Source organism: Geotrypetes seraphini, chromosome 1 (genome assembly GCF_902459505.1).
Source record: "Geotrypetes seraphini chromosome 1, aGeoSer1.1, whole genome shotgun sequence".
In the NCBI taxonomy this organism is placed as follows: domain Eukaryota; kingdom Metazoa; phylum Chordata; class Amphibia; order Gymnophiona; family Dermophiidae; genus Geotrypetes; species Geotrypetes seraphini.
In genome coordinates this window covers 236701048-236726394 of record NC_047084.1, presented here as the reverse complement: position 1 = coordinate 236726394, position 25347 = coordinate 236701048, and the positions used below count along the sequence as shown (strand labels likewise).

Genomic DNA, 25347 nt, shown 5'->3' with positions numbered 1-25347 from the left:
CCGGGTGAGGAAGGCCGCCAACAATGGCGCTTATGCTCAAGCCCCCGCCGCAGCTCCTTTCTCGATCCTGGTGCGGTTCGAGAGAGGAGTCGTGGCGGCGGCTTGAGCATAAGCGCGATTGTTGTCCCCTACATGGTAATCATATTCTGTTCTGAAAGCCCCCGCCGCAGCTCCTAGGCGGTTGAGGGGGGAAGGTTGTGGTCGGAGTTGCTAGGCTGCAGCGGATGTGTAAGTTGCGAGTGTGGGGCCTGTAGCGGCGCGAGGTGGAGAGCAGGCTGTGGTGACGTAGGCGCGCATGCACACTCGTGTTTCCGCGACGGGACCAGGGAACACGATTTTTTTTGTGCGCATGCGCGTCCTACCATTTTATTATATTAGATATATATATAAAATTCATCAGACTAACATTAATAAATAAACCACAGTTGAGGCCTCAAACTCCTAAAATCCACACTACCAGGAAAAAATATATATACTTGAGAGTAAACTGAAATGCTGATTAACCAATTTAGTGCACTTATCTGAGCCAGCTGCTAGAGTCAGAAGTTGGTAACCAGTCCCATCTCTGTAGAAACTTGTTGAAATCCAAGCAGTGGACAAGGAGTGAAGTCTATCAAAGGGATATAACTGTAAAGTCCATCTGAAGAACTAAATGTCCATCTGAGGCATTAAGGCCTAGATTCTGTAAGGTGCGCCTAACTTTAGGCGTGGTTTAGATGTCCTCGAAGCGCAAGTGCCAATCAGCGTCACTTAGGAGCTACTTAGGCATCGTATAGATGTCTGTTCTGCGTCCAGTGTGTATTAGACGCGGGTTCTAAAACCTCATATAGACGTCCCCATATAGATGTCCTCATATAGACGTCCCTATGATGTTATATATAAAAGGGTGTTTTTTTACTGATTTTACTGATCATTATTTCAGGACTGTAAGCTTTAACACAATTAACCCAAAGTATACCATCCTTAAAAGGATAATAAAAGCACAGTATACCATGTTTAAAAGGATATTTATATTATATTAGTTTCAGTGGGAGTTGATCTGGGATCATCAGCATGGAAGGGGGGGAAGCTTCACTCCTGTGCTACACAGAAACTTGTATAGCAAAATAAGCTCCTATAAGAAGTGTAAAAGATAGGACTTTGAGCTCCGTATAGGCTTCAGATAGACGTGGTTTAAGCTTCAGAAAGGCTTTAGCAGGATACATGCTATTCAGGTCATCCAATGAGCTTTCTCTTGGCATCCCACAGACGTTATTTGAGAGAGGTTTTTAGAAGCGATTCCTTGCTCTAAATAACACTTTCTTTGTCATGAAACATTGCTACAATCAGCTCATTCTTCAAAGCAAACAGAAAGCCCATAACTTCAATTGGCCAAGGTTAAAAACAAAATAAAACACAGAACAGACCTGAATGTGGCTTCTAGTTCATTGGAAATGAACCTCATTGTGACCTCATTAATGTGCACCAGTAAAGTAGAATGCTACAAATAAAAGACACGCCGGGATTTGAACTCACAACCTCTAGAAGATCAGTACAGCACTTTTACTCATTGAGCTATAGCACCTTCCACTCCAGTTTCTCTGACTCCCCTGTCATATTTCGCTTAGTGATCTGCTAAGGTAAAATCTGCTTAGCTATCATCTCACAGTTAGCTTAGACAAAAGACTGGTAGCTCAGTGGCTTAAAGCACTGGTTTCATTGTCCCAAAAGCCAGAATCTCAAGTTGGGTTCAATAAATATGACATGGATTCAAAACTGCTGTTTTTATCAAATGCAAACTGAACTTTTGGAATAGATTGTTTCTAGTATTGCTAATGTTGTGCTGTTTGAGATGAAAATTTAATGTGATTGGTGTGTAGCTTGTCATTTTTATTAAAATGAGTATTTTGTCAGCTGAAAGACATGAGGGAGTCGAACCCAGACCAGGCTCACACCCCAACCTTCATTCTAACTGCTGTGCTACATAATCAACCATAAAATCATAGTAATTCTAATTGGATTATACTGTGCTGTTTAGGTGTCCTTTGGGCTGTAGCATCGGCGTGCTTGCAGCTCCGTAACGGAGCGCCTGAAGCATGCCAAATCGGCTGCAGTTCAGCATATCTCAAGCTGTCAGGGTAGGAAACTGACTGAAAGTTAAGTCACCTAGTTCATCCTCTCCACCTACCATCTAATCTCATGTTCTCAAATATTATGCTGGTTGCAGGCTGTGAGGCAGGAGACATACCAGCTACCCTGTTTACCCTCCCCCCCCCACCCCTTTGCAGCCTAGGCCTCATGGAACACTAGATAAGACAAAGGTCAATGTGACCAAGTAGCTGAAGTGGTATTTATTAAGGAAACACTAATGCTTGGCTGCTACTCAATATAAATAAGCACAAGGTGAAAAATGGTATAAGATTTTTATTGTACAGTCCAGGAAAGCAGCATGCAAGTGTAATATCAGGCAACTGAAGCTCGATGAGATGGATGACAGGTATGCAGAGTAAGGCACTCGTAGGTCCAAGTTGTTACTGTGGTAGAATTGGTAAGGTCCCAGAATCTGCTCCTGGTAGGAGAAGGCAGGCTGAAGAAAAAGGAAGATGGACTGAGACTAATTAAGAGTTGATTGGTGAGTTTTAGGGTATCTTTTACAAAGATGCACTAAATCCACGCATGCGCTAACTATTAACGTGTGCGTACGATAACATGCACGTGTTAACCTTTAGCACACGGTAACGGCACCTAAACGGTGCAGCTCCAGTGCGCGGTAAAACGTAACGCATGCATGTTATCCTATGCACGCGTTAGTAGTTAGCGCATGCGTGGATTTAGCGCACCTTTGTAAAAAACTCACCAATTGACTTTTCTCTGAAAATCTTCTATAAGTACACCCTTCTGAAGGAAAAAAAAGTGTGAAACATGTTAATATTCTGAAAATGTAGATAATTCATCACAAGGGCAAAGAAAGGTTGCAGTACATCATTCTCACCTATTCTTTCTGTTTTGAGATTTGAGCTTCGTCCAGGTACAAGCTGTGCTGAACCCAGTTTGAACAGACCTTCTCTGGCCTGAAATCAGGAGATAAAGGGGGAAAAAATTAAGACAAAAATAAACAGAAGCCTTGGGAGAATATGTCACATTACAGTCTCAGAATAACAGCTAGAATGAACAGAAGCAAAAAAAACCCCACACTGTTCCTTTTTTATAATAAGGATGCCTAACAATTAGGACTCTCAAAAGATTTACCTTGACATGGCAATATAGAGTATTCCAACAGCGGGGTCCACATTTTGTTAAATTGGTCAAGTGCATGAGCGCGTTCTGCAGCTACATGTTCAAATTTAGCTATTAAGCATACTGAATTCCACCATATGCCACGTTCCGCTTTGGCTAAATTTTTCCAATTAGATAGAATAATTTTAATAGCTATCAGGAGCAACAAATGGAGTAAGTTATTTGCATCATCAGAAAGCCCTAAATGGCCAAGTTCATCCCCGAGTATTAGTATGGAAAAAGTGAGGGGCGACGATATTTGTAATATCGTGCAGATGTCCAACCAAATTGCCCTCCAAAAGTCATGCAATAACGGGCATTCTAGTAGCATATGACGTAGAGAACCAGTGTCTTGACTACAGGACCACTATATTGCCATGTCAAACTACTGGTTAATCAACCTCGGATTATGATCAACCATTCGAGTTACTGCTACCTTACTTCTTTTTCAGCTGCCTTTCCTACTGCTACTTGTTGTCTGTTCCTTTCTATTGACAACCAGTTTGGACTACCAAGGTTATTGTTACTCTCATGGCTCTTTGCTATATATTGCTAGTGTTTATAGATGATTGATGAGCCATGTTTCTTTTCTTCTTTTTTCTGTACGATTTTTCCCTTTCCCTTATATTTTGTCTTGTTCCTTGATCTTTGGATGTAATCGAGTTCCATGTATCTATCAACTACATTTGTATTATGCATCCTTTGATCTTGTTGTATGCTTTTTGCTTTATTATAAACTCAATAAAACGTTTGAACTGAAAAAAAAGATTTACCTTTAACTCTAACGAAAAGCACTGCTATGGGTTCCACATATTCATGTAACTTGCATATCCTTTTTGCTGTCACCAAAGTTTCAAACAGCATGGGGGGGAGGTTTCAGCCAAGACTCCTGGAATCAAATTTTATTATCACATTCTCAGACCTGCTAATGACCCTGTGGAATGGAGAGAATTGTCCATTTCAGGGGAAGAAAAAGTTTTCAGGGGAAGAAAAAGTTAATGGAGAATCATCATAAGCAGAATGGGAATCCAAAAGAACAAACCAGTTCTGCCTGAGCTTTTATCTAATAAAGACAGCTAAGTAGGTAGCAATATATCATTCTCACCTAGATTTGTTCCTCAAAATATGAAAAAGGTTAGACAAATATCAAAATTGCAAATTACTGTAGCTGCTAATGGTCCTATGAAATGGAGAGTTGTGGCAGATATAGGAAAGAAAAGGTTAAAAGATAATTAAGAAAGGTAAGGTCTCAGAAATCAGCATAAGTAATAACACAGAATAGGAGTTGTAAAAGAGAAAACACTGCTCTGATGGACCTAAGTAGCATCTGATGTCATAGGCACCGTTTGGACTTCCCGCCAGAAAACTTTCAAATGTGATTGGGTGTGCTTTAGGTGTGGTTTGGGCAAACACACCTGTTTTGACTTTTAATCAATTCCTTCACTTCTCAAAGCTTTTATTAGAAGCCATTTGTCAAAGTTCCCTCTATAGCTCTATGCCTTAAGGTGCTGCTTTTATCTTTCATACGTCAGGGGTTCAAGTCTTGAGTGCAGTTAACAAATATTTGATATTCATTTTTCTACCAGAAAACCTTCAAACTCTTTGGTCATTCCTTTGCTTAAACATATTTGAGTTGATCTTTAAAATGATCTGCAGCAATTCTCAGATGTCTAAAGCAGCCTGTTCTCTCTCATCTTAAACCCCCTCCCCCACCCCAACACACACTGCTGCAGCTTGAAACCACAATCAGCCAAGCTGAATATACCAACAGGAATGTCTCTAGGGTACATCTCAAAAACATGTACTTTCCTTCAACACCTGTCCAAGCCCTCTGAAGTTTTAGTAAACTCTTCTATCTGTTGCCCTGTGTGGATATTGCATAGAAGGAAATCCATCCCTACCACAATGGCTTGTAGCAGAGAGAAGATGAACTGTGCCTGCAAACTGCAGAATGCTGATGAAAAACAGCAAAGTCCACCACTTATGAGAGCTGTTAGGATGCTGTTAAAATGAATGAAGGGGAGGGTGGGATTTGAACCAGGGAGCTTGAACAGATGGACAAGTCACATTAACCTGGTACGCTACTAATGGCATCTTCCTGTCAGAGGAGAAGTTTCGTCCCATGACAGCTTAGGATGTCCTAGCCATGGGAAGGAGAAAATAAGTTTGCCTGAAAAGGGAAATGTGCTGATAAAAAACGGCAGAGTCCACCATTCTAGACCCTCTTATGACAGCTAATAGGAAGCTGTTAAAATGAGTGAAGATGGGATTTGAACCGGGATACTTGAGAAGATGGCGCACTAACCTGGTGAGCCACAAATGCTTTCTTTGTGGGGATTGTGATATGATAGCTAATCAGATGATACATAGGCAGGTCATTCAACTATGATATGAAAGGGCAGTAAAATCCACCTGAGTAGAAGCTGATGTAGCTCTATGGGTTAAAGTCCTGTGCTGTCATACAGAGGTTGTGAGTTCAACACCCAGCACATCTTTTAATTGTGGCGTACTACCTTGAAGGTGCACCTTGATCTCACAATGAGGTCAGGTTTGTGAAGCTGAAGAGCTTCATTTTGGAATGAGGGAAAATGCATGTTAAGGTCTGTATCTGATTTTTCTCTTTTTAAGTACTGAGAAATGAAGTAATGTGTGCAATAATGATATGTTTTTCATGTTCTTTCTTTGCTCTCAAGAAAGAGCTGATTGCAGCACTGTTTGTTGAGAGAAAAAAGGGGGTTCTTTTTAAGCAGGAAAGCCAAAGGTAGTGTAATGAGTAAATCATATTACTGTTTGGGCAGAAAAGTACTATGTTTTGCTTGCAATATGTTTATATTGATGTGCTCTATTGATATGGTGGCTTATTAAATCTACTAGGAGGGAGAAAGAAGAAAAAAAAACCCCATATTCAAACTCACTGTAAGAAATATCATTGCCGAAGCAGAAAGCACACCTAACTTGCGTCTATAGGAAGTCTGCGGCTATCAAAGCTGAAACTGCATTGAAATGAAGCAAAAACTACACTTAGACCAGCTTTTCCTACGCCTACATTTTTCACACTATTTAGACGTGGTCTGCTGCCTAACTAGCGTCTAACTTAGTGGTCTCAAACTCAAACCCTTTGCAGGGCCACATTTTGGATTTGTCGGTACTTGGAGGGCCGCAGAAAAAAATAGTTAATGTCTTATTAAAGAAATGACAATTTTGCATGAGGTAAAACTCTTTATAGTTTATAAATCTTTCCTTTTGGCTAAGTCTTAATAATAATATTGTCATTTATAGCTAAAGAGATATGATCAAGAAACTGTTTTATTTTACTTTTGTGATTATGATAAACATACTGAGGGCCTCAAAATAGTACCTGGCGGGCCACATGTTTGAGACCACTGGTCTAACTGGTGCCTATACTTAACCACGCCCATGTCTACACAGTTAGATGCAAGTTTTCCCTCAACTCGCGTCTATCTCGCGTCTATGTTCTAAGAACGCATATCTGATGCCTACCTCCGTCTAAGTCCCAATTAACGCTTGTTAAGACACTTAAATGGCTCATTATCCACATAAATTGGACGTCTAAAGCACGCCAGTTTACAGAATCTAGACCTAAATGTCCATATGATCCCAACTCTCAAGCGGACTCAAACAGTCCAAGATAAAATATAAAGTGCATGTGCCAGTGCAAATCCATTAGAAAGTGATCAGTGCAGATCCAACATGACAAAAATGGGTGAATTATTATCATTTCATACTACATTCAACTCCCTCAACACGAATCATGTTTCGAACATCTCTTTATCAAGAGGAAGATAAGCACAGTCAGGGAAAAGAAACGGGTTTGATTGTATCGGCTGTTGCTGCTTACTCTCTAGGCGCCTGGGCCAATCAGGCCTTAGACTTAGTGGGGATGGGTCGGGAAGGGGCGGGCTCACCTCATTTTGAGGAGGCGGGCCTGCCGGCTGGATGGTACCAAGACCTGTCCGGCCGGCCAGCAATTAAAGGTTAGTTTGGGGGAGAGGTTAGTTGTGGGGGAAGTTAGGGGTGATCATTGGTGGCTGTTAGCGCGGGGGGCATCCAGAGGGGGGGGGCGTCTTCCGGCAGTAGGGATTGGGCACCCTCCTGCCGGTGATCGGTAGTGTCGGGGGGGGGGGGGCATCATTCGGCAGGAGGGATTGGGCACCTTCCTGCCGGTGATCGGTAGTGTCGGGGGGGTGGTATCTTCCGGCAGGAGGGATTGGGCACCCTCCTTCCGGTGATCAGTAGTGTCTGGTGGGGGGCATCTTCCGGCAGGAGGGATTGGGCACCCTCCTGCTGGTAATCGATAGTGTTGGGGGTGGGGGGATAGCGGTGTTCCGTCAGGAGGGGTTGGGCACCCTCCTGCCTGCAATCGGACAGGCGGCCACTATACTTATAGCGTCAGGGAGATCCCTTGCCGCATTAAGTGTAGTGGCTGCGTCTACTCTAACCCGATTCTGTAACCGGTGTCTGTAACATGGACGCCGGTTACAGAATCAGGGTTAGTGTAGGCCTGATCCTGTATTGGTCGCCCCTCCTGGGCCATCCTTAGAGTCCACTTGAGAGTTGGGATCAGATGGACATTTAGTTCTTCAGATGGACTTTACAGTTATATCCCTTTGATAGACTTCACTCCTTGTCCACTGCTTGGATTTCAAGAAGTTTCTATAGAGATGGGACTGGTTACCAACTTCTGACTCTAGCAGCTGGCTCAGATAAGTGCACTAAATTGGTTAATCAGCATTTCAGTTTACTCTCAAGTATATATATTTTTTCCTGGTATTGTGGATTTTAGGAGTTTGAGGCCTCAACTGTGGTTCATTTATTAATGTTAGTCTGATGAATTTATATATATATATAGTTTTATATGTCTGTCTGTCTATTATATTGATTATTGTATTAGAAAATAATAAAATTGATTACAATATTATATATAATAAAAAATATTCTTTTGTTAATCATATTTTGGAAATTGTGCTATATATTGGATTCTCTTTAATTATTTATCCTGTTGAGCATCCTTTGTTTAATTAATTATCTCCTTTTCTTAGTTTTATTGATATAATTTTAAAATAACATCCACACCTGGTTTACAGTCCTAACCTTTGGAACTGATCCTTTTAGTTTCTTTTTAACCATTTTCCTCATTTTATCATAGTCGCCCTATCGAAAATTAAACGCCTCTACAGTGGATTTCTTTTCTGATGTTACTTCCGGTATCAGCTCAAATTTGATCACGTTATGATCACTGTTTCCCAGCGGACCCAACACAGTTAACTCCTATACTATGTCTTGCATTCCGCTAAGGACCAAATCTAAAATACCACCCCCTCTTTTTGGATCCCGTACCAGTTGCTCCAAGAACCAGTCATTTATAACATCTAGGAATTTTAGCTCCCTAGCACCCCCGATATAATGTTTAACCCAGAGGTATCAAAGTCCCTCCTTAAGGGCCGCAATCCAGTTGGGTTTTCAGGATTAACCCAATGAATAAGCATGAGATCTATTTGCATGCACTGCTTTCATTACATATTCATTGGGGAAATCCTCAAAACCTGACTGGATTGTGGCCCTAGAGGACCGACTTTGACACCTTTGGTTTAATCAATCAATGTTGGGGTAATTGAAATCACATATAGAAAAAAGCATATGCTAAGACACTGTATTCAGGCAAATTTGATTATTAAGAACCCTTATCAAAACAAGTAGTAATTACTACATCAATGAGGAGCACCAATAAAAAATATTGGAGGAAAGAAGACCTCAGTTGAAGGGTTTCATGGGTCTTAAAAAAAACCTCCAATTTAGGTGCTGCAACTCAAATAAACAATAGCTCTAAACGTTCATAGTCCAGTAGACTGTATTTGAATAAGGATCAAATAATAGCAGATGTGCTGTCAGTCCTGAAAAGTCCTAGCACCAGCACTACTTATTTCAATATACAAAGAGGTACTTAGCTTCGCACTCGGACTCCAGTGGTGTGTCTATCTTGCTGTTATTCTCCTCTAATTCTGTGTGGCAAGTTCTCTTAAAAATCCCAACAGGAATCCTGTTTCACTAATAGAAGCTGTATCAGGGATAAGAAAATATTTAACCATTGCTGCTGTGAGCAAACAATCCCGCACAAACTTCCAAAGTTTCAAAATGGCCATTTAGTAGTATTACATTACATTATATTACTGACTTCTATTCCGCCTGTACCTTGCAGTTCAAGGCGGATTACATCAGAAGATGACTGGACATTTCCAGGAAAAATTACAATTTGAGGAGCTGGTTACGTAATAGAGTCGTGAGGAGGGATTAAAAGATAGGTAGAAGAATAAGGGTTACGTTTCAGAGAAGTTACGTAGTGGATGCTTTGAGTTTTAGGGGAATATTACAGAAGGAGAGGAGAGGTTGAGGAGAAAGATATCGGGGGGGGGTGAAGGAAGAGGGAGTTAAGATATCTGGATAAATTTTTTGAATAACAGGGTTTGATTTCTTTTCGGAAAGATTTATAGTCACTTGTTGCTGTCAGCAGGTTGGAGATTAGGGGGTCCAGTTTTGCTGCTTGAGTTGCTAGTACGTAGTCATATATCCTTTTGCGCTGAGTTCCTTTGAAAGGGGGGTAGGAAAATGGGGACTGGGTTCTCCTATGTCTGGATGAGAGGTTCCGATTTAGGCAGTTGATTAGATGGATGGGTGCAGTTCCGTTTAATGCTTTGAATAATAGGCAGTAAAATTTGAATTGAATACAAGCTTGTATAGGTAGCCAGTGAGAATCTAGGTAGGCATTGGTGATGTGATCGAATTTTCCAAGTGAATAGATCAGTCTGAGGGCTGTGTTTTGTACAGTCTGTAATTGTTTTATTAAGTTTGTGGGGCATAGTAGGTAGAGGATATTGCAGTAGACTTAGGATTAGGGATTGGACTACTTGTTTTGATAGGGGCTCTTAACAATCAAGTTTGCCTGATTACAGTGTCTAACATATGCTTTTTTTCTATATGTGATTGATGACATATGCTTCTCACATTTGATATAGTAATTGAAATCACCCATTATTATAGTGTTGCCCATTTCTCCAGCTTTCCTAATCTCTGAAAACATTTCTTCATTTGTCTGCTCATTTTGTCCCGGGGACTGGATTCCAGAAACGTCACTATTTCTGTTTCAAAATCATTTTCATTAATTTTTTTTACCACAGATGCTAGACTTACCGGCCTGTAGTTCCCTACTTCTTACTTCTACTTTTGTGGAGAGGGACCGCATCTGCCCTTCTCCAGTCCTCTGATACCACTCCTAACTCTAGAGAAGGATTGAAAAAGTTAGCCGGCAGTGCTGCCAAAACTTTTCTAAGTTCCTTCAATACTCTCGGATGTGCACCATCTGGTCCTATCACTTTGTCTACCTTTAGTTTAGCCAGCTCCTTATTAACACAATCCTTTGAAAATTGATCAGAGTCTATCACACCTCCAACCCTATTTGGGTTTGTCTTCTGCAGTCCCACTCCCAGCACTTCAGCTGTGACCACAGAACATAAATATTTGTTAAGCAATTCAGGTTTCTCTTTATAAGCTTCTACATATTTCTCCCCTTCAGCTTTGAGTCTCACAATGCCACTTTTGTACTTTTTCCTATCACTAATATATCTAAAAATGTTTTGTTCCCCCATATTACTGTGTCGGCTACTTTTTCTTCTATTTACATCTGTGGTTTCCTGACTACTTGACCAGCCTCTGTTAACTTTTCCAGATATTTTGGCTGTCTTCCTTTTTCTGCAATCTTTTGTAGTTTTAAAAACATAGAAACATGATGTCAGATAAAGACCAAATGTCCCATTCACTATCCCCTCCTCTACCTAAGAAATCCCATGTGCCTGTCCCATGCTTTCTTGAAATCAGATATAATCTTTATCGCCACCATCTTTACTGGGAGACTGTTCCACATCTACTGAGTTTCAGTGACTGTAAGCCCTGATGTTTTGCTTTGGCGGTAACTACTCTTTGCTGATCTAAGCAACTACCTAGTTGCCTAATGCTTAAGTTGATCTTGCAGATGGGGCCAAAGCTCGTACAAAGCTAGGTTAGCTGATAACAGAGTGGAGTGATTCTCATATTTAACACAACCATTTTGGTACTTGGAATGGATGGGGAAGGTTTTGCATATGATAACTGCATGACAGAAAACATATAATGCAGTTAACATCATCACAAGAGGTATAGCTAAGTGTGCAACAGCTCTCCCCCCCAAATGCTAAGAAGACCCCCAACAGTTATCGCAGAGGTTTTGGAGTTTCTATTCAATTACTACTTGATAACTGCAAAGCCTTACTGCATTTTAGTATATGGGATAGGGGCCATAACATTTTAAAGTTTAATAGGAAAATTTCTATATATTTTTAGTATTTTATTATTTTACTTTCTTTCTGTGTACTTGCGTTGAGTAAGATTGTGATTTTTTGAGAATATTTAATTTTAAGAGGATTTCTTATGCCTTTGTGAAAACTCTGTTGAAAACATAGATTGTTATTTTTTGATTGCTATTCTTCATCAGGTTAAGTTTAATATGTTTGGAAATCTAAAACACAAACCCCCTCTTTTACAAAGGAATACTAACCGATTAGCACGTGCTAATCGAATTAACGTGTGCTAAATGCTAACGCGTCCATAGACTAACATGCATGTATTAGTGGTTAGCGCAGCTTAGTAAAAAAGAGGGCCAAAGTAAGTATTATATTGAGTTAATTTTGCATATATGTTTAACTGCAGGCAAGTTGGGAGAAGCGCATTCTGAAGAGCTTGAATAGTATGTGTACAGAACAGAGTATCCCCTTAGCCCGCAAGGTACAGTATTAAAAGGCTTGTATGGATATTATTGTGGACTAAGAATTTACAGTAATATTGGCGTATGTTATACTACTATAGTGACATTTATTAATAGAAGTTATTGTGAGCCAACAATTGTTTAATATACATGTGACCCACTGAGTGAAAAGGTAATAAAAGAGGGGTTATATAAATAACAAAGATAAAGGCTATAAATGTAAGGATCAGTAGAATAGGACTATGCAATTTTTTTCATGATTTTAATGCTATTCATATTCTATTGCCTAAAAATTTCAGATACCTTAAGCGGAGTTTGATTTCTGGGGTTAATTACATTTTTATTGGTAAACATTACTAATTTTATAAAGATATAATTTGTCAATACTTAAAGGTTAAAATTTGCAGGATTATGCAGTTGATATCTGTCTATCTTGTGGTATAAATAAGTTACATGCCCCACTTTTGGTATCTTTTCACTCAGAGGGTCCCATAGTGAACATTTTCAGGTGCCTATCACAAATGTGAGACGACTTTAACGCTGGCTTTTACAAACCTGTGGTAGAGGTTTCTACCACAGGCTGTCGAGGTAAATGCTCCAGTGCTCATAGAATTCCTATGAGCTTCGGAGCATTTACCTCACCGGCCTGCAGTAGAAACTTCTACTACGGCTTTGTAAAAGGATCCCTAAATACTGTATTAGAAAATCACTAAACCAGCAGTTTAGAGGTAAAACCCCAAATATGAATGCTGCCCACTAAAAGAAAAATTTAGAATTTGACTCTGTTTTAAAATTAACTTCAAGGCAGTATATCGCAAACTGTGTGCCTCCTGAGATTTCAGGTGTGCTGTGACACACTAGTGAGGAGGAGAGTAATCCATGCCAGTTGACTGCCAACAGGATGTGCCTCGCGCAGCGGAAGGCACGTCTTGTAGGAAGTCAGCCGGCACAGATGACTCTTCTCCTGGCTGGTATCTTTCCTCCTCTCCCTGCACCTCCTGGATCCCTCCACCGAAGCGGGTTGCGGTCAGATGGGCCTCTATGCACTTCTGGGTGCCTTCCAGCCAGGGCACTGGATTTAATGTGCTGCAGGTCGGAAAGTTTGCAAGACACTGCTTTAAGGTATCCTTTTGTATATACAGTACTAGAGGCTTTTTATTTATATTTGGTTAATGAATAAATTTTTTTGTTGTTAGCGGCCTATTGCTGAGCAAAAAGAGCTTCTCATTAAATGGAATGAAATGGGAACTGATGAACCAGGTACATCTTAACTAATATTTTCATGTGAAGTTAGTGCATGTAAATGTTCAATAGGATATAAAAAAAGGAATCAACTACTGTATAAGGGGGCGATTTTCTGAATGTTCATTTATCCCAGGACAAGCAGGCAGCATATTCTCACTGATGGGTGACGTCACCGACGGAGCCCCGGTACGGACACTTGAAAAATGAATTGCAACTTTAAGCTTAGAAAGTTTGCGATTAGCCCGCACCGTGCATGCATGAGTACCTTCCTGCCTGACATAGGCGCGCAGTCCCTTAGTTTTCTAGTTTCCACGGAGCTGGAAAGACACATTTTTCAACACCTTTTGAATTTTTTTCTCTCGCATGCCTTCCCGCTCTCACAGATTGTTACTTTTTTCTCACAGTTCTTTTGTTTTTTTATTTTCTTATCTGTAACAAGTAAAAAAAAAAAAATCTATTTTTTTCTTTTTCCTTTGCCATCACGGGCTTTGGTCCAGCAAGGCCTTATGGACTCTTTTCGCCATAGAGTTCGATTTGTCAACGGCTATCTTCCCGTCCATGTCCCGCCCGCCGACGAGTTTCAAAAAGTGTGGTTGCTGTGCTCGGGCCATCTCTGTCACCGACCCTCACCGCTGGTGCTTGCAGTATCTGGGACCTGAGCACCGTCCCGACCAATGTTCCCTCTAAGGATTGATGAGGTGTGTGCAAAAAAAAATATGCATGAGCGACAAGTTACATACTCCACAAATTTGTGAGCAGGCGCGGAGGATGAGTGCCCGTGAGATTGTGGGAGGGTTAAATACTCAAAACTTAGAAGAATAACAATTTACTTAAAGTTTTGCTTCGCCAGCTTTCTGGTATCTTTACATACAGTGGCGTACCTAGCATATGTAACACCCGGGACCCATCATTTTTTGGCACCTTCCCCATCTGTATGAAAACCATGATTTTTAGTAACAAGCCACACGTCACACATGAGCACCTAGGAAAAGGCAGCATCTTACATATTGCAGTGAGCAGTATATCAATACACCCATTGTAAAACAAAACAAGCCAGACCAGCACAGATCAATCCTACACCGTCAATCCTAACAGAAAACCATGTCTTTCGAACACACAGAACACAGAAAACACCTTTGCCTAGTATGGAATATGTCATCACAAACTAACCTCTCCCCCTTTTACAAAACTGTAGTGTGGATTTTAGCCATGGTGGTAACAGCTCTGACGCTCATAGAATTCTGGGCATCAGAGCTGCTACCACCACGGCTGGCGCTAAAAAACGCTCCACAGTTTTGTAAAAGGGGGATAAAATAGAAATACATAGACAAAGGTTAAATTGAACCAGCAAGAAGCTGGACTCTGCATAAAATGCAACACCACAGAATCAGTGACATATGTCTCCTAAAGCAATAAATAAATAGAAACTTTTTGGGCTTGCGAGCTACTTTAAAATGACCAAGTCAAAATGATCTACCAACAATAAAATTAAAAAACACAAAGCACACTATACGCTGAGAAAATGTTAATTATCATTCCTATTCTGGGTTTTTTTCAAAGAGGTCAAGGCAGATGACTCTATGCATTGTCACCTCAGAAAGAACCATACAAAAATAGACAAATATACCCCCCTTCCTTTTTATTAAACCACAATAGCAGTTTTTAGCGCAGGGAACTGCGCTAAATGCCCAGCGCTGCTCTCGATGCTCATAGGCTCCCTGAGCTAAAAACCACTATTGCGGTTTAGTAAAAGGGGTCATAGTGCAAAATATAGACAGCATATATAAATTCAGACACATTTTGATCACTAAATTTAAAATAAAATCATTTTTCCTACCTTGTCTGGTGATTTCATGAGTCTCTGGTTGCACTTTCATCTTCTGACTGTGCATCCAATCTTTCTTCCCTTCTTTCAGCCTGTATGCTTCCTCTCCTCCAAACTTCATTCCCTCACCTAACTTTTTCTTCCTCTCTCCCTGCCCTTTCTTTCTTTTTTCTCTCTTGATGCCCCCTTTCTTTTTTTCTGTTTCCCTACTGTCTCCCTGCCTGCCCCCTTTCTTTCTTTCTTTCTTTCTCCGTACCCTCCACAAAGCCACTGCTGCCACCATTGGGGGAAACAGGCCCCAAAGCCACCGCCGAGGCTGCCCCAAGCTCTTTCTGCTTCCCACCGTCGGACCGCCCCCCTTTGGTACGCCACATTTCAGGCGGCGGTGCGGAGCGGCAGATGAAAAAAACAAGGCTCCGAGGAGGACACGCAGGCATGGCGTCGCCCGAGGAGAGCGACAAGTGCCGGAGTCGCACTGCTTCCGTCCCCTTTTGCGGTGCCGCGCCGCTGCTTGGCCTGAGCCACCACCGCCGCTTCCTCTCACCTCTGCCCGTGCTCGATTCCAGTCGCGCCCACTGCGTATTTTAGTGAGCAACACGAGAAAAATTATGAGCGACGCCAATGAAAATAGTGAGCGATCGCTCATGCGCTATGCTTAGAGGGAACATTGGTCCCGACTCCTGCTCCCGCTGCTCGTCCCTTCAGAAGCGCACTCTCAAAAATTGGTTACTTCAACAAAAACAACTGTTTAGTTCCGCAATGGAAGCGGAGCCCAATTCATCTCTGACTTTCCGCGCAGACCAAGACAGCATCGAGGGTGGATCCACCAACTTTGACTCCGGTGTCACAATTCACCATGTTTCTGGGTAAGCCGGCTAAGAAGCCTTCTACTACCCCTTCTGGGATACAGGTCGAAGCTGCAGTGAGTCAAGTCCTGCTGACCTCGCGTAAGTCCTGTAAATGCACGACTCTGAAATCGGTGAGTGCCCCCTCTTCAGCCTCACCATCTATCAAATCCTCCCGACCTCATGTAAGTCCTGTAAACTTACGACTCCGATATCGGTAAGTGTTTCCTCTTCAGCCTCATCTTCCCCGGACCGTGTTGACCAGCCATCCATACTGGCCAGTAAGAAGCAAACGGTACCGGCACTTTCCCTTTGAGAGGAGTTAGGAGAGCATTTTACCCTCTTGTTGCCGGCTCACTTTTTAGCAAGCATGGCACAGACTCTCCAGGAGCTGGTCCGGTCTAAGTTGCTCATGACACCGACCACTCCTCTTACTGCTACTCCACTGGTGCAGACATCCTCAACCCAGGACTTGAGCGTTCCACTTCGGCACCGATCCTCCTTGCCCACATCTCGAGAAGCTACTCCGGCATGGTCAGGCAAAGTCTCTAGTAAATCTAAACATTTGGAGACTTCGACACCGAGTCGTTGACACCGATCCCATCATTTCAGAGATTCAGATTTATTGGGGGATACTGAGCCTGAAATGCCATCTACTACCGATGTGGACTCTTCTGCTTTTGGATCACCTAGACATTCACCTACCAGAGCTTCTTCAAAAAAAACCTTTCTTTTTCCAAATTTTTGCGACAGATGGCACATGATCTGGATGTTTCTTTGGAGGCTGATTCCAAATACAGCAAAGAGTACTTGGACACACTTCTACCTAAGCCTGGGGAGTGCACATGAGCGGCCTTCAAACACAGGGTTATTGGACTTTCAAAGAACGCAAATTTTACATCAATTTACTGGAGCTCAGAGCGATGTATTACGTGCTAAAAGCTTTCCAACATCTCCAGACCGACCAAGTTCTCCTCCTTTGCACGGACAATCAAATAGTGATATACTACATCAACAAGCAAAGAGGCACGGGCTCTCTTCCTCTTTGTCAAGAGGCTCAAAAGATTTGGCTTTGGGCGACCACCCACAATCTTTTTCTGTGAGCAGTCTACATACAGGGCGAACAGAATTCCTTGGCAGACAACCTCAGCAGAATTCTCCAGCCTCACGAATGGACACTCAGCTCGACAACTCTTCAGTCCATCTTTGCACAATGGGGCACTCCACAAGTGGACTTATTTACAGCTCCCCACAACCACAAACTGTCCCGCTTCTGCTCCAGGCTTTACTCTCCTCACCGCCTGGAAGCAGATGTTTCTTCTGAATTGGATGCAATTGTTCTTCTATGCATTCCCTCCCACTCCTCTCATCCTGAAAACTCTTTTCACACTCAAGCAGGAGTCAGCTACCATGATATTCATAGTTCCTTGGTGGCCCAGACAACATTGGTTCTCCCTTCTCCTCCAACTCAGCACCAGGGAACCCATATTTCTTCCAATATTTTCTATTCTGCTTACACAGAATCCAGGAGCTCTTCTTCATCCCAACCTGCAATCGTTAAACCTGACAGCTTGGTATCTCTCGGGCTGACATTATTGCATCTCTCTCAGCCTGTCTGCACTATTATTGACGCTTCCAGGAATCCGGCCACTCAACAGTGTTATCAACAAAAGTGGACTCGCTTTTCTTCCTGGTGTCTCCGTCATCATTATCATGATCCAGCTTCTTTGTCATTGGATCTGGTGCTGGATTATCTCCTTCATCTCTCCGATTCTGGTCTTAAATCTACATCTCAGCGCTATTACAGCTTTTCACATGCCAGCTGAGAGAAAGCCTCTCACTGCTCATCCATTGGTCTCCAGATTCATGAAAGGGCTTTTCAATGTTAAACCACCTCTCAAGCCTCCACCTGTCATCTGGGACCTTAATGTAGTTCTTTCCAGGTTAATGAAACCACCATTTGAACCAATGGCAACAGCTCATCTCAAATTTCTCATCTGGTAAGTAATTTTTCTCATCTCCCTCATTTCTGCCAGAAGGGTCAGTGAGCTACAAGCGTTGGTCGCAGGTCCACCTTTCACAGTTTTTCACCATGATAAAGTGGTTCTATGCATGCAACCTAAGTTTCCACTGAAAATAGTTATGGACTTTCATCTCAATCAGTCCATTGTTCTTCCAGTTTTTTTCCCTAAGCCTCATTCTCATTCATGAGAAACGGCGCTACACCCTTTGCACTGTAAACATGCTTTGGCCTACTACATCGATCGGACAAAGCCTCATAGAACATCTCCCCAACTCTTCATCTCATCTGATCCTAACAAGTTGGGTCACCCTGTCACCAAACGGACAATATCCAACTGGTTGGCTGTCTGTATCTCATTCTGCTATTCTCAGACTGGACTGCCTCTGGAGAGTTGTGTCACTGCTCACAAAGTCCGTGCTATGGCAGCTTCTGTAGCTTTCCTCAGATCTACTCCTATTGAGGAAATCTGCAAAGCTGCCACCTGGTCCTCAGTTCATACCTTCACTTCACATTACTGTCTGGAAATTTTTTCCAGACGGGATAGGCACTTTGGCCAGTCAGTTTTGCAAAATTTGTTTTCTTCAAGGCCAACTCTTCCTCCAACTTTAGTTAGCTTGGCCAACTCTAATTAGCTTGGAAGTCACCCATCAGTGAGAATATGCTGCCTACTTGTCCTGGGATAAAGCACAGGTGTTATCCAGGGACAGCAGGCAGATATTCTCACAACCTTCCCCCTGGTTGGCTTCTTAGCTGGCTTATCTTAACTGAGGGACCACACGCCTACGTTGGGCAGGAAGGCACTCGCGCATGCGCAGTGTGGGCTAATCACGAACTTTCTAAGCTTAAAGTTGCGATTCATTTTTTAAGTGTCCTTACCGGGGCTCCGTTGGTGACGTCAACCATCAGTGAGAATATATGCCTGCTGTCCCTGGATAACACCTGTTACGGTAAGTAACTGTGCTTTTGGGGGACATACTAATAGTTTTTGTGGTGAATTGCTATTTGCTTATGTAAATGGCTTTGAAAATTGTTCTCTTAATAGATTTCTGTTTTTAAATTACTTATACTTGCTGTGACAAGGTCAAGAAATTAGAATGTCAATCAGTATATAAGCATATTCTCAATAATGTGAAAAAAGTTAATTGGTCAATATTCAGTTGGGAGCTCACCACATAACTTTATACATATAATACTATGTGTTATAGTTGGATTGCTGAAAACATAGAGAGAACTTCATACCTGCCCCAAATCTTGCCCAAATTTAGAAAGCTTAATGTTATAACAGGATGCTTATGTGAGAAGTCCAAAAAAGGTGCCTATTTTGCAACAAAGGCACGTATGTGTCTTTTATAAAATAGTCTCCCAATAGTATGCAAATTAACAGTGCTGGAATGTATATTGCAACTTCTGTCATCGTTTTGGCCAAACTCCTTCCCCCCATAATGTATGCGTGTGTGTGTATATGTATGTATATATATATACACACACACACGCATACATTATACAGTAACATAGTAAATGATGGCAGATTAATACCCAAATATTGCATAAAAGTAGGTGCACATATTCTGTCTGCATGTGTATGTGCACTTGCATTTTCATAAAAGCTATTCTCCGAGGACAGGCAGGCATTATATTCTCACAGATGGGTGACATTATCTGACGGACCCCAGTGCAGATACTGCCAAGTACTGTATATACTCGAATATAAGCCAAGATTTTGGGGCCAAAAAATGGGGGACTCTGCTTATATTCGGGCCATCATCTACCCGCCCCCTTCCCGTCCTGGCCAAATCCAACCCTCCGCCTCCCTCGCGTACTCTTCGGCGGCCTCACGGTGGGCGGGACAGGAGGAATCCCTTCTGCCTGCTGAAATTGGATATCTACACTCCCGCCACCTCCCCCAGGTACCTTTTGGGTCCCACGTAGTATTCCACATAGTCAGCCAGTGCACGAAGCAGGAGCAATCTTCCCACCCTCCTTCTCCGTTCAAGATCACTGGCTGATTCCACCTCTCCTGCATTCCTTTCGGGTCCCATGTAGCCAGCCTGTACACGGAGCAGGAGTGATTTTTCATTTCTCCCGCTCCGTTTGAGGCTGCTTGCTGATTGGCTGCTGTGAGTTCTCACGAATCTCATTTCTCAGCTCCCTTGGGGAGGGATACTTAAACCCTGGATACTTTTGGGAGGAAAGTTTTGCAGAATGCTTTGATAGCCCCCACAAACATTCTTACCAACTTTTCATGATCATGTAGTTGAAGTCCTTGGTGAACAGTGTGGCAATGTTTGCTTTGTAGAGAAGCAACAGGAGTGTCAAAAGCACAAAGCCTGGTCAACCTGTGATGTTTTCAGTGTGGCATCCAGGGCCTCCACCTTGGATATAGGAATACACAGACTCACCTGTGCTTCTGACTTAGAACTAGAAGTTTAGGAGCAGCTGGTGGATGTCCCTTGCTGGGATGATACTCTTTTTGGTGACAAAGTGGAGGAGGTTGCTAACCTCATCAAGAAACATGCTAATACTATCAAGTTGCAGTTCTGGCCATGCCCACTGTGTCTTCCTTATCCAGAAGATACTTGGGTACAGGTCTTCATCTCTCATTCCTGCCACCTGCTTGCACTAACTGAAACTTGACTGTACCCTGAAGATTCTTAAAGTTGCTGCCCTATGTTGTGGAAGTTACCACTTCTCCTATATGCCTCGTACAGTAGGTTGTGGAGGAGGGATTGGCCTGCTACTTTTATCCTTCTGTAGATTTCAACCTCTTCATCTACCTCAGTCTTACTGCTTTTCCTCATTCGAAGTCCACTATATCCATCTTCGAATAGCGGTCATTTATCGACTTCCTGAAAATTCCTTATCTTACTTTCTCACTGACCTTGACTCCTGGCTCTCTATCTTTCACGAACCTTTATCTCCTTCTCTTATCCTTGGTGATGTCAACGTTCATGCTGAGGACATCTCTGATTCTGACTCAAAGTTTCTTGTTCTAATATTCTCATTCAGTTTTCATCTGTGCTCCACTAGCCCCACACATGAGAATGGTCACTGCCTTGATCTTGTCCTTTTTTCTAATTCCTTAATTGCCAACTTCTCCACCTCAACTCTTCTGTTCTCTGACCACCATCTGTTGACCACCATCTGTTAACCTTCACAACTCAACACCCAGACACGACCATTCCTCACCAATACATTGAGGAATGAATTTTCAGGGTATTGATCCGTGCACTCTCTCTGCCAGTTTCTCCCCTCCTCTCCAAAACTACGCAATGTAAATCTGTCAATGAAGCAGTCTCTTCTTATTATAATATTCTCTCTTGACACCCTTGCTCCGCCCATGTCACATTCTGTAAAGCAGTGGTTCCCAAACCTGTCCTGGAGGACCACTAGCTAGTCAGGTTTTCAAGATAGCCCTAATGAATATGCATGGAGCAGATTTGCATCTCCATTATATGCAAATGTCTCTCATGCATATTCATTAGGGTTATCCCAAAAACCTGTCCTCCAGAACAGGGTTGGAAAACACTGCTGTAGACCATGCCAGATCCCAGTCCTGACTGACCTCTAAGATCCACTACTTACGTTCCTGTGCACAAACTACAAAATGTTACTGGCTAAAATCCTGCGCTCATGCTGACTTTGTTCACTTCAAATTCCTGCTGACCTCCTTCCAATCCACCCTTTTGTTTTTCAAAACAAGACTGCTACACCCGCTTGACTGATTCTCTTGGATCCAACCCTCGCTGTCTCTTTACCATGCTCAACACTCTATTCAACATGTTTACTCTGAATGACTAAACAAACAGGTTTCATACCCCCTCAGCCCTTTCTTCCATCTCTGAAGGAGGCCAAGGAAACAAATTACTAGACACAAAAGTGTAGTTTAAACATTTAAGGCCTGAGGGAGGAAGTGACGTCAAAGCCCGGGATGGTCGCATAGTTCCTGAGCTCCGTCTGGGCTGTGTAAAGTTGGGATAAAAATGCTCTTTTTTAGTGAGTTTAATTTCATCTTGTTGTTGTTTGCTGGTGTCTCATAATGACTAACGCAAGAAACTTGAAAAATTTCACTTTGGGACTGAACAATCTAAAGGCTCAGTTGGAACTGTGGCCTCAGATCAAGGAAAAATTATGGCACTGGTGTCTTCAGGCTCCGAGAAAGAAGAACGGGTGAGCACTGGTGAAGAAGCCGAGGGTCTACGGTCAAAATGGCAAGTGTTTGGCTCCAGAAACTCAAACAGGATTTGGCTGGGGTCCGACAATATATTAAAACCAATTTCAAATTGTTATTATATCCCACAAAAGAAAAAAATAGGCTTAGAGAAGGGAGTGGATCAATTGGTATCAACGGATTTAAATCTTACTGAATTCCTAGAAGATTCACTTGATACCATACAGAATTGGTCCACCCTATTAATTACCTGCTTTAATGAGAAGGATAAGAGTCTAATTATGAAAACATATTTCCAGAATAAGCAAGTAAAATTTTGTGGTGATGTAGTACAAATATTTCCTGATGTGGCCAGATCCACTCAGATGAAAAGAAAATTATTTCTTTCTTTAAAACCCAGAGTGTTGGCTATTGGTGCAACATTTTATTTAAAATTTCCTTGCAAATGCATAGTGCAATTGCAAGGAAAAGAATATATTTTCTGGGATTCAATTCAATTGGAAAGTTTCTTAAATATGAAAGTACAACATAAGATTTAAATATCTGATTTATTTTGAGGAGAAATAAGGAAACACTTAATGTTTAGAAGAGTTATTTTTCTTCCTCTTTAGATTTATTTTGGTTAATTATAAAGTTTTTATTTTTTGCTAGGATAGGGGAATTACTGTTCTTGTTTACCTGTATAAAAATGTTGTTTTTAAAGTAGTTAGCCCTCCCTTAATGTGGGCTAGATGAAAGTAGTTTTTGATGTAAAGATTTTTTCGTTATTGATCTTATTGGATTGTAAAATTCCATTCCTAACTGTTCTGGATGTAGAACTGCTGTAAAAAAAATTATAAATAAATAAAAAAATATATATATATTAAAACCGCATTGGCTGATACCATAGCCGAAGTTAGAGTTGGGGACTCGAGTTGCGGCTTTGGAGGAACACATTGAGCTGTTGGCTGGGGATGTAAAGGCCGTGCAAGGCTTGATGCAGGCCCATACCAGCTCAATTTCGGAGCTACAGTGCAAATCAAAGATCTGGAGAACAGATCTCGCAGATGCAATTTAAGATTTAAAGGGGTACCGGAGACTCAGGAGTTTCGCGATTGTGTGACAGTTGTGCGTTTGATCTTTGGGGAATTGTTGGAGCTCACTGATGAAGGAGCCCGAATACACATACATACCAAGAGAGTGCACCACAGCCTTGGTTCTTCACATGGTAATACCTCTTGAGATATAATTGTCTGCTTTGGGGACTTTGGTTTCAAAGAAAAGTTTCTAGCAGAAGCGCATCAATCTCCGGACTTTCATTGGAAGGATATTACAGTTAGGATTTTTCAAGATTTGGCGCTGGCCACACTTTAGAAGCAGCAAGCTTTTCAGCATATCACTAGACTGTTACATGCGGAAAGTCATAAGTATCACTGTCTTTTTCATTTGGATTATGGATTACAATTAATGGATAATCAAGAAAGATTCAAACTGTTAAGGAAGCTTGGACTGTTTTGTGTGAATTGGGTTGTAACAACATTCCTGTAGCTGAGGTTAAAGATAATGCTGCAGAGATGCCATGCAAGACAACAAGCAGCAGATGGTGGCAAGATCTGGGAAACGGGCTTTGCCTCTGGAGATTGTTGACTTTTAGGAACAAACTTCTTTGCTTATTTTTGTATTGTGGGTCAGAGATGAGTGGAATGTGTGAATGTGAGGGAATGGATGAGATGGATAGAATGGGGACAGATTGTGTGGAGCGTCTGAGTGCAAGGGATTTTGTGACAGGCTGGGGGGGGGAATCTCATTTCCTTGACCTATGTCTGGTCGACCTGTTCTGAGATCAGACTTGAAGATGGGGAAGGGGGAAGGGGGTGATATGGGAAAGGGAAGGGCATAAGTTGAAGAAGGAATTGGGATTGGTATCTTCACCTGCTTTTTGGATGGGTTCTTGGAATGTGAATGGTATGGGAAACATAGCATTGTATTTAAGGAACTGGGGAGACTGCAATGGGATATGATTGTTTTGCAGGAAATGCATTTGCGGGCATGGGATTCCCATTTGTTAAATCATAGGGATTATGAAGTATTGATTACTAATCATTCTGGGGGAGGGGTCATAAACAGAAGGGAGTGGCCATTTTGATAATAAAAAGGGTTGGGATTGGTAATTAATGCCAAGTATAGAGATAGAGAGGGGCATTGTTTGGCGGTTAGGGGGACCCATCAGGGTACTGTTTTCACCATAGTCAATATCTATGGTCACAATACACAGCAGGCACAGTTCTAGAATTCTCTTTCTAAGTCCTTATTGGATTTTGTGCAGGGGGCACTTTTAGTGGCAGGGGTACTTTAATATTACCCCTAGTGCAGGGCTGGATCACTCTAAGGGGGTGCACAATTATGATAGGAGTACACGAAAGGCCTTTCTCATGAAAACGTTCCAATTGATTGATTGTTGGTGGATAACTCATGGATTGCAGAGAAACTACACTTTTTCTCACATACTTCTGGTACTTATACTAGGCTGGATGGGATTTAGGTCTATAGGAATGCATGGGGGGGAGTCGAATAGGGCTGAGATGGAGGCAATCCAGATTACTGATCATGCGCCAGTTTAGGTGTCTCTTCGGGGTCTGGGGACACCATGGGGACATATGCTCTACTATTGACATCTAACTCTCAGTTAATGATAATGGAGAGGTGGGAGATGGAGTGTTGTGGGATGCCTTGAAGGCAGTTATATAGGGGGTATTGATCAAGTGGGGAGCTAGGAAGAAGCGGGCTAGAGAAACACATTCATTATGCCTAAGAATCACTTATCTGGCTGGAATTACAACATAAAAGAACGGCGGACAAATGATTGGAGGTACAGCTTAGCCAGCTACAGGAGGATTTGCAGAAGATCCAGTTGGAGGAAGTTGCCTTTATGTATTCAAAGTTGAAACAATGCACGTTTGAATATGGTAATAAATCAGGAACGCTATTGACTAGATATCTAAAGGGTCGGAGGAATTATCAGTCAATCCGTGAGATTTGGGGGCAGGGAACTGAAGTTTATCATACTGATTCGGATATTCAGAAGGCTTTCCTGTCTTATTTTGCTACTTTGTATAGAGGAGGGTCAGAAGTTCCTAGTGCAACTATTGAAAATTTTTTGAATAAACTATTTATGCAGATTGACTCCTTTGGACG

The 25347-nt window shown here is 42.0% G+C and overlaps 1 protein-coding gene across 4 annotated transcripts in view; it reads left to right on the top strand.

Annotated features, from left to right (window-relative positions):
* The window catches only part of TBC1D19 (TBC1 domain family member 19), a 318950-nt gene that overhangs the window by 62852 nt on the left and 230751 nt on the right, over positions 1-25347 (top strand). For all 4 annotated transcript variants that reach the window (XM_033947994.1, XM_033948011.1, XM_033947985.1 and 1 more), the window contains 2 exons: positions 12013-12087; positions 13264-13327. In XM_033947994.1, the coding sequence (XP_033803885.1) occupies positions 12013-12087; positions 13264-13327 (139 nt within the window). The remainder of the gene's footprint in view (positions 1-12012; positions 12088-13263; positions 13328-25347) is intronic.